The sequence below is a fragment of the Grus americana genome, chromosome 5 (assembly GCF_028858705.1).
Source record: "Grus americana isolate bGruAme1 chromosome 5, bGruAme1.mat, whole genome shotgun sequence".
NCBI classification, from domain to species: domain Eukaryota; kingdom Metazoa; phylum Chordata; class Aves; order Gruiformes; family Gruidae; genus Grus; species Grus americana.
The window spans coordinates 63,904,722-63,918,090 of NC_072856.1; the positions used below are offsets into that span (position 1 = coordinate 63,904,722).

The following is a 13,369-nucleotide window of genomic DNA, read 5'->3' on the forward strand; positions in this document are numbered from 1 at the left end:
ATTTCTACACCACAAGCATCAACATCGTGCACTCCCGCAATTGCTCACCCAAGACAGGCTATAAAACACCCCTTTCAACACCCCTTTGGTGGGGCTTAGGTAACATCAGCGTGGGGTTTTGTACACGTCCAACAGTGGTTGTAGTTGGGAAGAGCATAGGGTTGATCATGAACTGATAAATCATCAACCAAGTTCTTCAGCAGAAACAAAATAAAGAGAAAAACCATCTTGGTATCAAGCTTTGATCAAAAAGAGATTATTGTCCCCAGTCCGCCCCACAAAGTTTCCCCCCTTCTCTTCTTCCAGCCATCACCACTCCTCTGCAAAGGCAACAGAATGGATGCTGCTTTCACACGACTCCAAAACCACAGTTCACAGCCCACCACATTAACTCATTCGCCCTTTGGCTGATGTTTTATTTACCAAGCTCGGCTGTGAAATGGGGTAGGTGAGAAGCAGAGACATGAGCAGGAAGCACTCTACCTCTCCTGCTGCACAGCAACTGCCCGTGGGGCAGAGGAGGACAAAAACCTGCTGGGTATCCTCCTAGATCTGCCCTGTACAAACTGCCAGAGTTCACAAGTCATGAGCCTGCTGAAAAAGTGCTCCATCACGGATGAACACAAAACCCATCCTAGTCTGGATGACTTTGCAAGCATTCACCTAAATGAAGAGGGTTTCATCCATACTCGCACATGAACGTATTTTGTCTACAAGGGGCTGAAAAACATGCAGGGATGTGCAGCACAGCCTAAATTTTTGATGCTTTATTCCTGAGCCTGCCAGACACTCCAGAACCCAAGAGTTTGCTCTCCATTTCAACACCGTCCCTCCAAGATGATGACAAGCCCTAAGGACTTGGATACAGTGAGTCCTGGCCCGCAGAGACAGCACCATAACAGTAAACGCTGGCGTCCCACTGTCCTTTGGGTAGAGCTAGATATCTTAGCCTCAACCTATAATGGTCTGGAACATGCAAGAGAAACTGTACCTGCTTCTGTAACATTGCTGCCCATTTCTTTTGTTTGCATCATGTCCCTTTTGTCCCTCAAAGGGAAGGAATAAGGCCCTATGGTCTGGGCTCAGTAGCAGAGCTCTAGAACTTGCTCCTTTCTTGGACACGACCACAATGAACTTGACACTCTTCTAGGCTCATGCCAAAAACCATTCAGCAAGGTTTTGCAAAGGAAAATGAAACATGTTCCTTCCTAGAATCAAGAAAATGGGGAAAAACTTCATCATCTTTATTGGCAAGACAGGTTAAATGTTACTTGAGCTAATTATTTGAAAATATGGTCAAAATGAGTTACTATCATTGTGTACTGATGGGGTTATTATAATAGGGGCTAATTTTTGAGAGGAAGACGGGAAGATGGGTTTCCTAGCACAGCTGGGTTTCTACCCAGTTCTGCTCCACTCCAAACCAAGAACAGCTTAGTTGCTTGTATGGTAGCTACTAAACCACCACAGTTATGTCCCACTATGTTAAGGGAGACTTAATAAACCAGCATTTTTTCTTAGCATAGGTCTGTAAGCTGCTACATCATGAGTCCCTTGCAGAAAAATAGAGGCTGAAACTTCTGAGAAAGGAAACTGCCTGCAGGGTCATTTCCAGTAATCTCCAAGTCGCCCTCCCTCACAAGCCAGCCTTGTGAGCAATTCTTGTGTGAGTACCCAAAGCTCCTACACTGGACTTTTTACTAAGTAAACAGATAATGAAGTGATAGATGTGGGGCTCCCTCTTGCAAACTGGTTATCAACAGCAATACTCCCACAAAGCCCTATTAGGAGATGGAAGATCACCCTATACATTTGACACCGCTGTAGCTGTTGTGTTAAATAGCATGTGCCAACTCAGTAGCTTTGACAAGAAATCCCACCATGGATTTGGACCGCACAGGAACATTTTCCTCAGATGGTTATATTTTCTTCCAGGCTCAGGAGCAAACTGCCTTACAGAATAAATTTTCATTGAATATATTAATGTTAGATGCCTCAGTCTGCGACTGACCTAGATAATAAACTCATTGCACGGAAGCCAATTCCTTCCTCCTTCTCAGAGCTCCATGAGCACTAACTGTGCTCAATAAATAATGTACAACCCAGCCATCATTATAAACCTTTGTTGCATGCAAGAAGGAGGAAAGAAACATGTTCCATTTCTTCTCCCAATTAGACCGGTGCAAAACTGGCACCGTAACTCCATTGATGCCATTGGGAATCCACGGACGTAAATCCTTGCAAGCAAAAGCAGAGGCAAGCACTGGGCTCCTGTTCTCCTGAAATCTCACAGAAGACACAGGCAAACTCTTTAGAGTGACATTTTACAACAAGTGAAAAAAGGAGGAAGACAACTTTCACGTTGATGTTATTAAAAACAGATGCCAGAAAGAAGCGAGAGATGGAGAGCATCTTCTCATGGAGTGTGTCAGAGTTTACATGTGAGGGAAGGGTAAGAATTGGGCCCCACCGCATGAAAGGTTTCTTCCTCTCTCCTTCAGATTTAAAGCATTTAAATTTTAAAAGAATTAAAGGATACAAGATAGAAGGAAACATTCAGTAAATCAATCCCCAGATTTCACCACTTAGAACAACATATTTTTCCTCTGCTCTTCAATTCTGGGTGAAAAAAACCCCAACTTATATGGCCTTGTTTACCAAGGAAAATAAATGCAGAGCAAAGTAGGAATTCAAACAGGATAAGCTAGTCTTTCATTAGCTGTTCTTGATCTAGAAGACCTTCGTTATTCTGAAGGAACTTAGCCCAGAATTAAATGCATTTAGTACAGGATGAGTACACTGACCAGTCTAGGTGGAGAGAAACACTCTAGAAACTAACTCACATGCAGACAAGCCCACTCCGGTGCTATCAGAGACAGCATTTATTTGCAACTATTTTGTCAGATAAAAGCACTTAGGAGTACAGACATCCCATGGTGATTTTTACTGTCATAGTAAAACCGTCACCCTCTTTTCTATCCAGTCCATAGAGCCAGCCAGCTCCCGCGAACTGACACAACCCTAAATGATCTTTCTGACAGCGCACGTCTCTCTCTGACTCATACCTACAGCGCTCGGCATAGCTATGACTGGTCCCTGCTTGAACCTGCTACAGCATCGTTAAAACTGTGAATGATGGCAAATATTTTTCTATCCAAAAACAATAAAATGATTCCCAAACTAAGACCCCATTGCTTCTGTAGGAGGTTTAAGATACTAAAGCAAGTGGAGATGTATATGAAGACTTGTAAATTTACAAGTGACGTCTCGCTTGCATAACAGCGTAAAATCAAATTTACTCAAGAGGAAAACACAAAATACAGTACGATGCTAAAATGGAGACTAATGACAAAGACATAAGAAAAAAGTAAGAAACAAGCAAAGGCAAAACAGAAACCACAGAACAGGGCCAGACAGGGGGCTAGAAACCACAACTGCTGTAGGAAGGTACAAGGTGCTTTTTCAGACTAAATCAGACCAGCTGACAAGTCAAAACCCTGCCTCTGAGGATGGCTGATGCTGAACATATGAGACATAGGCAGGAAAAACACCTCAGTGTTCAGATATGGAACTGCCATCTCAAACCCTTCCTTGGCCCCTAGATGCACATTGTCAGATTAGCTGTCAGTATAATTCTTACTATTAGGTGTAACGTCCTGGGACAGCATAGATACACAGCCTGTTTCTCACATCCTCTCCCTTACTTGCCTCCATCTGAGAGGTTACAGGGCTCTGCTGATCTGGCAAGTGATTTCAGACTGCAAATGATTTTATCAATTTATTTTTTTTTTTTTAAATGCACAGCAGACATGCAATACTCATACACCAACTCACACATTTGGAAATATGTCTTGCATGGACATATTTTGCTCCTCTCCTCCTTTTGACAGAAATATCTGTATTGCAATAAAAAGCTTTGAAAAAAGTCAAAAAAATGCCACTAAGGCCTAGACAGCATTGTCATGTTGGTTAAAAAAAATTGAATAAATAATCTATCCCCATCTCACAAACTGAAGTCGGCTACCCAAGCTGCCCAACTTTTTTTTTCTGCACTTCATCTCCTGTCTCTTCAACAGCAAGCAGACCTCTCCTGGAAGGAGTCTGGAGAGCTGCCACCATATCACCGATACAAATACAATCAACTCACTCATGAAACTCAATACTTACGAAACTTGGCAGGTGATCACCAAGAAAAAGTCTTTACATAATGTCATCTACAGAGTCACACTCCCCTCCCTCCTCCCCTGCCAACATTTTTTTTGCATTGGCAAAGCTTGTGGGTAACTACAGCCATAGCTGCACGCTCTTACCGCGGTACGCTGACCCAAAGGGCAGGTCTACACTGTATAATGGCGCACAGAAATTCCCACCCAGAGACAAGGAGGGCCACCAGACAAGCTGAAATCTTATCCCAGTCCTGAAGTCCCAAATGCCCTGTGTCTGTGCAGCCCAGGGCTGCCATCCTTCCCAGGCTGGGCTTCACTGGTTTGCAATGAACCTCCTACTCAGAGGAGACAACCCTGGATGTGACATCCATCTGTCACACAGACAAGACACAGGCATCCCCTGTCTGCGGCGGATGCACCTCTCCATCTTGAAGGCTGCATCCCTGCATCAGGACACGGATCACCGGTGGGCTAGAGAGCACGAGGCTTTCTGGAGATGCAATGGGTCCCACAAGGAAGACAGTTGCCAAAAACAAGATGGCAGCTGCCAGAGCAACTCTTGCCTGCAACCCGTCCCCTGACCCTCATCTGAGGAGTCCCAGGAAAGAGCAAAGCAGGGAGCGGGCCATCAGCCAGTAAAACTGTCCTGGCAGGCCTGTGGGAAAGATTTGGTCATCAATTAGATACCTCTGGTCTAGGATCACAAGGGCGCAAGGGCACACAAGGCCTCGCAGGGGCACTGAAATAGCAAATTTTTCCATCACCTTGGGCCCAGCACAGACGCTGCGATTTTAGCGCTGAATATCAGCAGCACCAGAATTGCTGAAGAATGCTCGTTTTTGCACAGCATCGTGCTAAAACAATGAAACCTAGCTTACATCTGTGCATGGTGCTGGCTTACAAAAAAAAGCAGGACGGTTTCCGCAGCAATTGACTTCCTTGAGCAATGAGAACATCTCGTGATATCAAAGACTAAAGAAAACGTCCTTGGCATTGCAGAAATTTAAGTCATTTGTCTGGCTTACCCTAAGTGGCTTAGCAACATTAATTGGACGCTTCAGGATGCACTTTGTTTTAGACGTATGTTTGCTATCTTTGATATAATTATAAAGCAAGACTTTCCCTCACAACCAGCCAGAGCTTCTTGTACCAGTTCTGGACTCCCCAGTTCAAGAAAGACAGGGAACTACTGGAGAGAGTCCAGTGAAGGGCTACAAGGATGATGAGGGGACTGGAGCATCTCTCTTCCGAGGAAATGCTGAGAGCTGGGTCTGTTTAGCCTGGAGAAGACTGGGAGGCAATCTAATCAATACTTAGAAATACTTAAAGCATGGATGCCTAGAGGACGGGGCGAGACTCTTTTCAGTGGTGCCCAGCGACAGGACAAGGGGCAGTGGGCACAAACTGGAACACAGGCAGTTCCATCTCAGCATGAGGAAAAACTTCTTTGCTCTGAGGGTGACCGAGCACTGGAACAGGCTGCCCAGAGAGGTTGTGGAGTCTCCTGCTCTGGAGATATTCAAAACCCACCTGGATACGATCCTGTGCAACCTGCTCTAAGTGATCCTGCTTTAACAGGGGGGTTGGACTGGATGATCTCCAGAGGTCCCTTCCAACCCCTACCATTCTGGGATTCTGTGATACCAGCACAACCAAGAGCATGGCTCGAGAGAGGTGAGCTCCACCAGAACACGATGGCAGGTTAGCTATCCAGGACTCCAGCCTGGTTCACTGCACGGCCCCACAAGTAACACGGGGCAGAATAAGCAATCAGAACAAAGATTGCTCGCTGTCTCCAGAAGATACTAAGTCTGCAGCATGGTTTGACATACATTAACTGCGTGTCTAAATAGGCTAAGATTTGGGAGGCAAGAAGGCACAATGCACGATCCAGAATTCTTTACAAAAGCTGCCAGCAACTTGTTTCACTTGATAACTCTTCTGTTCGCCTTTTTCTCCATGGTTACGCAAAAGGTCCCTGATTTCTTGATTGTATTAGCAAAGCACAATAGCTACAATCAAGTCTAAAACATCAAAGGAGCTTTAACAGTTTGCAAAGAAAGGGTGGGAGTCTTATTCGCTTCAGTAAGGGATATGCTTTCATATTGAATTACACTGTAAATCAGTAGACTTTCTAATGGCATTTCAATAGCTTAAATGGCCCCCTTGACAATCTTTTCTGCGGGGTTTATTGCCTATAAGCTCAAAATGGCCAGAAACCAAATCATTACTCCGAAAATACTCCAAACAGAAAGCCTTGGACAGCCTGGGTGAAATGCATTTTTACAGACCTGTGGTAAAAGCTAAATATAAAACATGAACAGAGTGAGGCGAGGCCGGCGGGATGCCGAGAGCGGGGCTGGGGACAAAGCTTCCTGGGGTGCTGGGCTGACTTGTGCTGCGGTCACCCCACTGGCCCCCTCCTCCTCCTCACACAGCCTCTCTGAAAAGAGCAACCCTGGGGCTGGGGGCACAGGTCTGCAAACATCCTCAGGAGCTTCTTCTGCCATGACTAACGCTGCTGAAGGAGACACGGGCATCAGCCCTTGGCCTGCCCCCTCTCCCTCTAACCGGGGCTTGCAGCTGAGCAACAGGCAGCAGCAGAAATAGAAAGCTAACCCTGGCATCAAAGTCAGCCCCACACCCCAGCAACCACATTAGCAAGGGCTTCGACAAACAACTCCAGAAAACTTCGTGTGACTGCGCAAGCTGGGGCCTCTCCCAGCCACCTGCTCCACCCCATGTTGAGAAGCTGCCGCCAGGCCAGAGAGCCGAAGCGCCGGTGCGTGGGCTGGCAGGCAGGCAGGCAAAGGCCGCACGAGCTGACAAGCCAAACATGTAGGGAGAGGACCGGGCTCCAGCTGGAAACCCGCGTGCCCACCACATCGTGGAACCAGAGGGCCCCGGTACCTTTCAGTGGGTTTGGGTTGAGCTTTCAGTTTGGCGGCTGCTCACAGCCGGGAAAAGCGAGGTGGCGATACCTGCACAGCCAACCCAGACAAACTGCCCTGGGTAGGACAGCATGCTCCTCTCCCGCACACCTCTCCAGCATTCCCAGAGCTCTAACCAACTCCAACAGCATCAAAGCAACAGTTCTTAAGACAGAGCTGTCGAAAAAGAGACTAAGGAACACTCTAGAAAACCAGTACCACAGCAGGACCAGGCACCCAGCTGCGTGAAGGACAGCCAAACTCATGTCCTGCCGTACCCAGTTCAAAACCAGGGCATGAACTCCAGTCCCACAGACCCTTACTGGCATCCCAATGGCTCCCACCAAGGGAAACTGGCTCTTCTCATGCTTTGACTAAATCTTTCCAGCCTAACACACTCTCAAGCATGTTGCCTATGTTCTCCAAGGATGCTCACAGCTGCCAGACAGGCTGTTTATTGGGGAGGAGCTCGTGGATAAGCAAGGAATAGGACTCCCAATTTGCTCAACTTCCAACACTGAAACGGGGCAGCCCTTCGTGACACAGTCAGCTCTAGTCCTTCTCATCTGCCTTGATCAATAGAACTGTTACTAGCATTACCCACCCCAGAATCATTTAATACCTGACAAATAGCAACAATTTTTCCTTTATTTATTTATTACAGCCTTCGTTTTAGGCCGCAGGGCGCTCTCAGGCAGCCTTGGTGCACGGGACTCCATTGGCATTTTGAAGGGTTTGTTCGCAGGGCCAAAGGACATCTGTATGCTAAAGGAAAGAAACAGAAACCAAAATTCTGGTAGCTTTCAAAAATCATCTTACCTTCTGCAGTGGGTGTTTCTCTCCACTATTCTCAATCAACATAATTACTGCATATCAGTAATAATAATTACAGAAGCAACTTAAAACTTATCAAGAAATAGGGAAAGATCTTAGTTTACTCAAGCCCAGTTTGCAATTAATGTACAGCGTGACTTTCACACAGATCAGAGATCTGTACTATGTACATGGTTGTCATGTGCATGGAAACAAAAATCATACGGACAGATTGCTATTGCTCTTTATCTCAGCCTGCCGCTGACCCACGGAAGAAGACACCATTTACTCCTGCTCTACAAGCTGCAGTCCCGTCTCTACAGATGGGCACAGGCTGATGCAGACACAAAACGCTGCATCGCAAAATCCTCTGTCAACAGCTATAAAGTATTTTTGGCTTCCTGATGCAAGTTTTGCCCACCTGGAGAACACTCTGTGGCAAAGCGGGAGTCAAAACAAAAAGCAACCATATTGCATTTGACCTGCAGCACCCTGGCTCTCTGCTACAGTCACGATGCCCTGGGGAAGAAGCTGCATTCTCCTTTAACTCTTCAAATTTAAAGTTTGATAAATACAATTGCATATAAACATGGGTAAAACACAATTCTTTTTGCCTTAAGAAAGAAAAAAAATCATAGGAAAGGATACAGGCAAAAGAGCTCAAGTTAAGGAATTCATGAGAATTATTTGTCTTAATCTCTTCCTGCACACATGAGTAAATGGTAACAAACTCATCAGGAAGTTGTGATTGGCTCATTAATCTTATAGTCCATCTGTTATCTAATTTCCGTCAGTATACTCTGATAATTTGCTACTTCAAGAACAAGGTTTAATTTTAATTCCTTGTTAAAGTCCTAGAAATTTTGACATCTCTACCCAGGGACTAACAATTTTTACAATCGTAATTAAATAATTCCCTTGTAACAATGCAATTCAGTATCTGTAAATAGTGTTTCCCCAAGCTTAAAAATTACTTCGGCTACGACACAAAAGAGAAACAACCCTATGTATTGTAAACATCTCCCCTTTCAGTTACAACTCAGTACTCCAAATTATTTATGTTGTTTCACTGACTTCCTATGCTGCACTCAGGGACAGTTAAAGAGGAGATACTACCTTTTAAAGATGCATATGCTGAGTAAAAGCATCTTAGTGCATGCTAGTGCAAAATTAAATGCTTTTAAAGACAAGTTTCAACCCTGATGTAAATCATAACAGCTTTCGGATAGCAGCCAGCTTAATTCTCTCCTGTGTTGCACCTGGCAGGGTCATGCACACCTGTATAAAATGCTACCATTCAGGTTTGCACAATTTCACACCCACACAGGAAAATGCCTACCAGAAAAAACATGGTACCGGAGACATCGCTCCCAGTTTTAACTAGATTAAAGCATGCTGAAGGCAAGGTGGCATTTATTTGACAATATTAATAAAAACTGCTGCGCTGCAACTTGACAAGTAAATTTAAGAAATAGGAAACAGAGAGAAGGATCTTGAAGTTAATAACCTCTTACAGATTTGATCTCTGTAAAATTAGTCAAATGTGTTTATCAAATAATACACAAATTAAAAAATATCCAGCTAATGTGTTTACTAGAAAAACTTCAGCAATCAAAATGGTTAGAAGAAAAAGGGTCCGTTTTGAAGAGTCTCTGGAACATGGATTTGAATGCAAACCATGAACAGAGAACTCTGTCCCAGAACCCAGTGGGATGACTCAGGTGTATAAGCATTACTGATGAGACAGTTCATGTCCATACACTTACTCATCTGCATAAGTGTTTGGGGTCATAATTGCAGTGATGTACCTGCAAGTCATCTGGGAAGCACCAATGCTTACACACCAACTGCTCCTACTTGCCTCTCGCTGACACTTCCTACACTTCTCACAAGAGATGGTGACCAATGTTACAACTAATCACTTTTTTTTCCTTCCAGCAGGAGAAAATCCACGTTGACAAACACAGCAGCATGAGCCCAAGGCTCGTGCCAAAACTTTCAGGCCAGCACGTGAGCTGAGGGACTGTCACAGGTAAAGCTCAGCTCTCCAGAGGAGAGCTCAGGGAGCAGAGGCAGCCAGCCACCCTGTCCTGTTTGGCTGTTATCAATCCAAGGGGCATTTGAAGTTTACCAATATATTGTTGTTGTCTCTGAAAGGTGAATGTAAAAATTCTATTTCAAATCAAAATGAAAAATCGTGCAAAGCCATGTAACTGTAAGCCAGGTTAAACTTTGAGGATTCACCAATTTTCCCCTCACTCCACTCACTCCTTCCTTGAATATCTGTGCTTTTGCTTTGGGGACGGAAAAAGGGCAGTATGAAGGATTTCAGAGCGGAGGTGTCTCAAATCATCTACAAATCCCTTGTGGTGTCTCATATCATACCATGAACTGCTGTTCATGGACCTTGGGTTAGTACAAACCAGCATTTCCTATCCTTCCGATTACACAAAACCCCGTGACAGCCTTGCTGGATTTATCAAGACATATTAAATTATCAGGGCAAGATGCTGTTCCCTGTTATCATGTGATCCTGGCTGCACGCTATGCGAGATGCTAACGAAGCAAGTCAAAAAGGAGGGGAGAGGAGAAAGGGAACAGAACACAAATGCTTACTCACGCCCCACTAAATCCACCCCAGTTGTAATTTTTAGACCTTAAATGAAAAGGAGAGCAGCAGCTCTCAGCTTCTGTCTACATGCCCAGATAGAACATCAGTTTACATCAGCCTAGTTTAAAAAAAAAAAAAAAAAAAAATCACTGATTTCCCACCCCACTGTACCCATCAACTCACAGGGACAGGAGTTCATAAAACAGGTGCCTATCCAGCAGGGATAAGAAACTTCTCCCTCACCAAAGACCAAACGAGCATTTCAGGCCACAGACTGCATCTGTCCTAAAAATCAGCACTGCAGGATGGATAAAATGACAGAAAGAGTGGGACATGCATGCATCCACACCAACGGCAATATTAGTATGGATATTTTAGTTAGGTAAATAAGGCCACAATCTTTGCAACACAGCAGTCCAATCCCACGTGTAGCCAGACCCGGTGTGAGTGGGACTCCAGCCTCCCAAGAGGATATGGCCTCTCTCGACAGCAAAAAGGAAACACCCCCAGCAAATCAAACATGAAGAAAACCCTCAAAACCACAGCTCTCTGTCCTGAGCTCACTCCTCTGCCCTGGCCCATAGGGGTCCATTCCTTAGTTAAACCTGGTTTAGCACAAGTCCCAGGAGCAGTTTCTCTCTGGCAGCACGACCAGCCTGGCAAGCTGGGCATGCACCCACAGAGCAAATCCCGGCGAGCTCTGCTCTGGCTGTGCTGTCAGGAGCAATACCTGAGGTAACCCCTCTGAGGCCAGCTTGGATCCCTCCACCTGACAAAAAATGACATCAGTGACTGCCTAAGAGAGATCACCTTTAGTGCATGAACCCCATGCCTTCCCATAGGTCACCTAAGCACACCGTAAGAAGAGAAAAAGTACCAATATACACCTCTTAATTGATCCTGTGACGGGGATTTCCCTGTAATCACCCCGGAAGTGTAGCATCACACCTCAGGCATCACACCTCAGGCACAGACACCGGCTGAGAACAGAAAGGACCAGCATTCTCCCCAGCGATACAATCGAGATGCTTATCTGTTCTCTACAGCGTCAGGTCTCTTTCCTCCACACCTGATTTTATTATGGTGGTTACCTGACCACGTGTGCTGAACTTCCTGGCCTCAAAAAGTTAATATGTACATTAACCTCGGAAATTCTCAGCTCTTCTGCACCTTCTCTACCTTGAAGAAATGCCTTTTGGGTTTTTTTTAACCTAACACAAGCAAACGACTGGCTGGATGAATACATTCACCTCCTCCTCCTTTACAGTAATGGAAGCAAAGGCACAACTTTAAAGCCTGTACTATTCCTTTCACTTAGCATTAGGATTAAGAAATAAATGAGGTTCTCTGGGCCGGATGCAAGTGACATCTACTTGGAAATAACCTAGAATTAGCTATAAGTGAAACTGTGTTCAACCAGCGCAGTGGTGTACACAACAGATGCAAGACTAGTCCTGCCATTCTGTTAAGAAGTCAGATAAATTCGTGTGCACGCATCAAACAATTGTGCAAGCATGTGTAGATCTGAGCAGAAATACATCCAACCCCAGGTATCCAACTTTCCAAGCACGTCTCTGTGTGCTAAGCAAAAGAGGGAAGGTACGTGAGCCTGTGCGTGAGTTGCAGGTGTACTTGGCTAGTTATGTATTACAAGCCTCGTCTCTGCTAGTCTACAAAGAGGAGAGACCCCACAGCCCTCAGCTACAGGGTCCTCACACCCTCGAGCTACGACAGCTGAGACTTTTCATTCTTAGGGTCTCAAAATACATCAGCTGAAACAGCAGTCCAAACAGCAGTCTAAGCAACTCTAAAGCACCGGGGCACAAACAGATGCACACACACCTGCGTAAATGCAGGCACACACGCCAGGCTGCGTGCGTCTGAAGCACAGGCGTGCAAGGACAAGCCTCAGCTCTGCAAGTACCCTTCAAGCGCCTTCATTCATTCAGAGAGGAGCCCGGCTCCAGCTTTTCCTTGAGACAACTACTCACCCAGCCTTCGAAGCTGTCGCTGGGGCCCGCGGAGCGCAAGAGGTCCTGGAAGTGCAAGGTGCAGTTGGCCACAAAGTCATCGTAGCCGATGGGGGTGTCGTGGAAGACGGACAGCTCGATCTGTTGGCCGTCGGTAACCGTGGCAGAGAACTCCTCGTTGTAGGTGGGTTTGTTGGTCTTCTGCTTGGTGCTGGTCTGCCCAACGCGCACCTGGTCCACGCTGACGGTGACATAAGGGTCCAGGAGCTGGTAGCCCTTGCGGAAGAGTGAGTGCCGGAGGGACCAGCGGGTGGGCTGCAGGCCCACCGCCTCCCCGATCCGCACCTTCAGGTACCCGTTGAACTTCATGGCTCCGGACATGGCCGCCCCCCCGGGGCGCCCGGGAGCCCGGAGGAGAGCCAGACCCCTCTCCCGCGGAGCCGGGCCGGCAGCCAGCCCCGCCGCGCCTCTTCAGGGGGCCGGGCGGCGGCGGCGCGCCCGCCCCCGGGCCATGCCGGGGCCCCGGAACCGCCGCCCCCCCCCCCCTCCCTCCGCGCACCACCCACCTCCCTCGGCAGCGGACAGGCGCTGCGCCGCCCAGCCCGGGCCTCTCCTGCCGAGGGGGAGCGGCTCGCCTCGGCACGGCACGGAGCGGGACACCTGGGGTGTGGGACGGCGCTGGGCGGGGAGGAGCCGCCGCGAGGGCGGGCCCGGGTTGGGGAGCGGGCGGGACCGGCGCTCGCACGGCACGGCACGGCTCGGCTCGGCCCGGCCCGGCGCGGTTCTGTCCTGGCGGTGCCGGGCGGCGCCCCCCGCCGTTAGCAGAGGCGCGGCCGGCAGCAGCCTGGAGCCCCGCCGAGAGCGAGGGGGAGCCGCCGG

The 13,369-nt window shown here is 47.2% G+C and overlaps 1 protein-coding gene across 3 annotated transcripts in view; it reads right to left on the bottom strand.

The window, feature by feature from the left end:
- PRKCH (protein kinase C eta) overlaps positions 1 to 13,032 on the bottom strand; it is a 119,084-nt gene extending 106,052 nt beyond the window's left edge. For 2 of the 3 annotated variants that reach the window (XM_054827612.1, XM_054827611.1), the window contains exon 1: positions 12,512 to 13,032. In XM_054827612.1, coding sequence (XP_054683587.1) covers positions 12,512 to 12,871 — 360 coding nt within the window. In that variant the 5' untranslated portion in view covers positions 12,872 to 13,032. The remainder of the gene's footprint in view (positions 1 to 12,511) is intronic. The other variant, XM_054827610.1, reaches the window with a different exon arrangement.
- Positions 13,033 to 13,369: the final 337 nt, after the last annotated feature.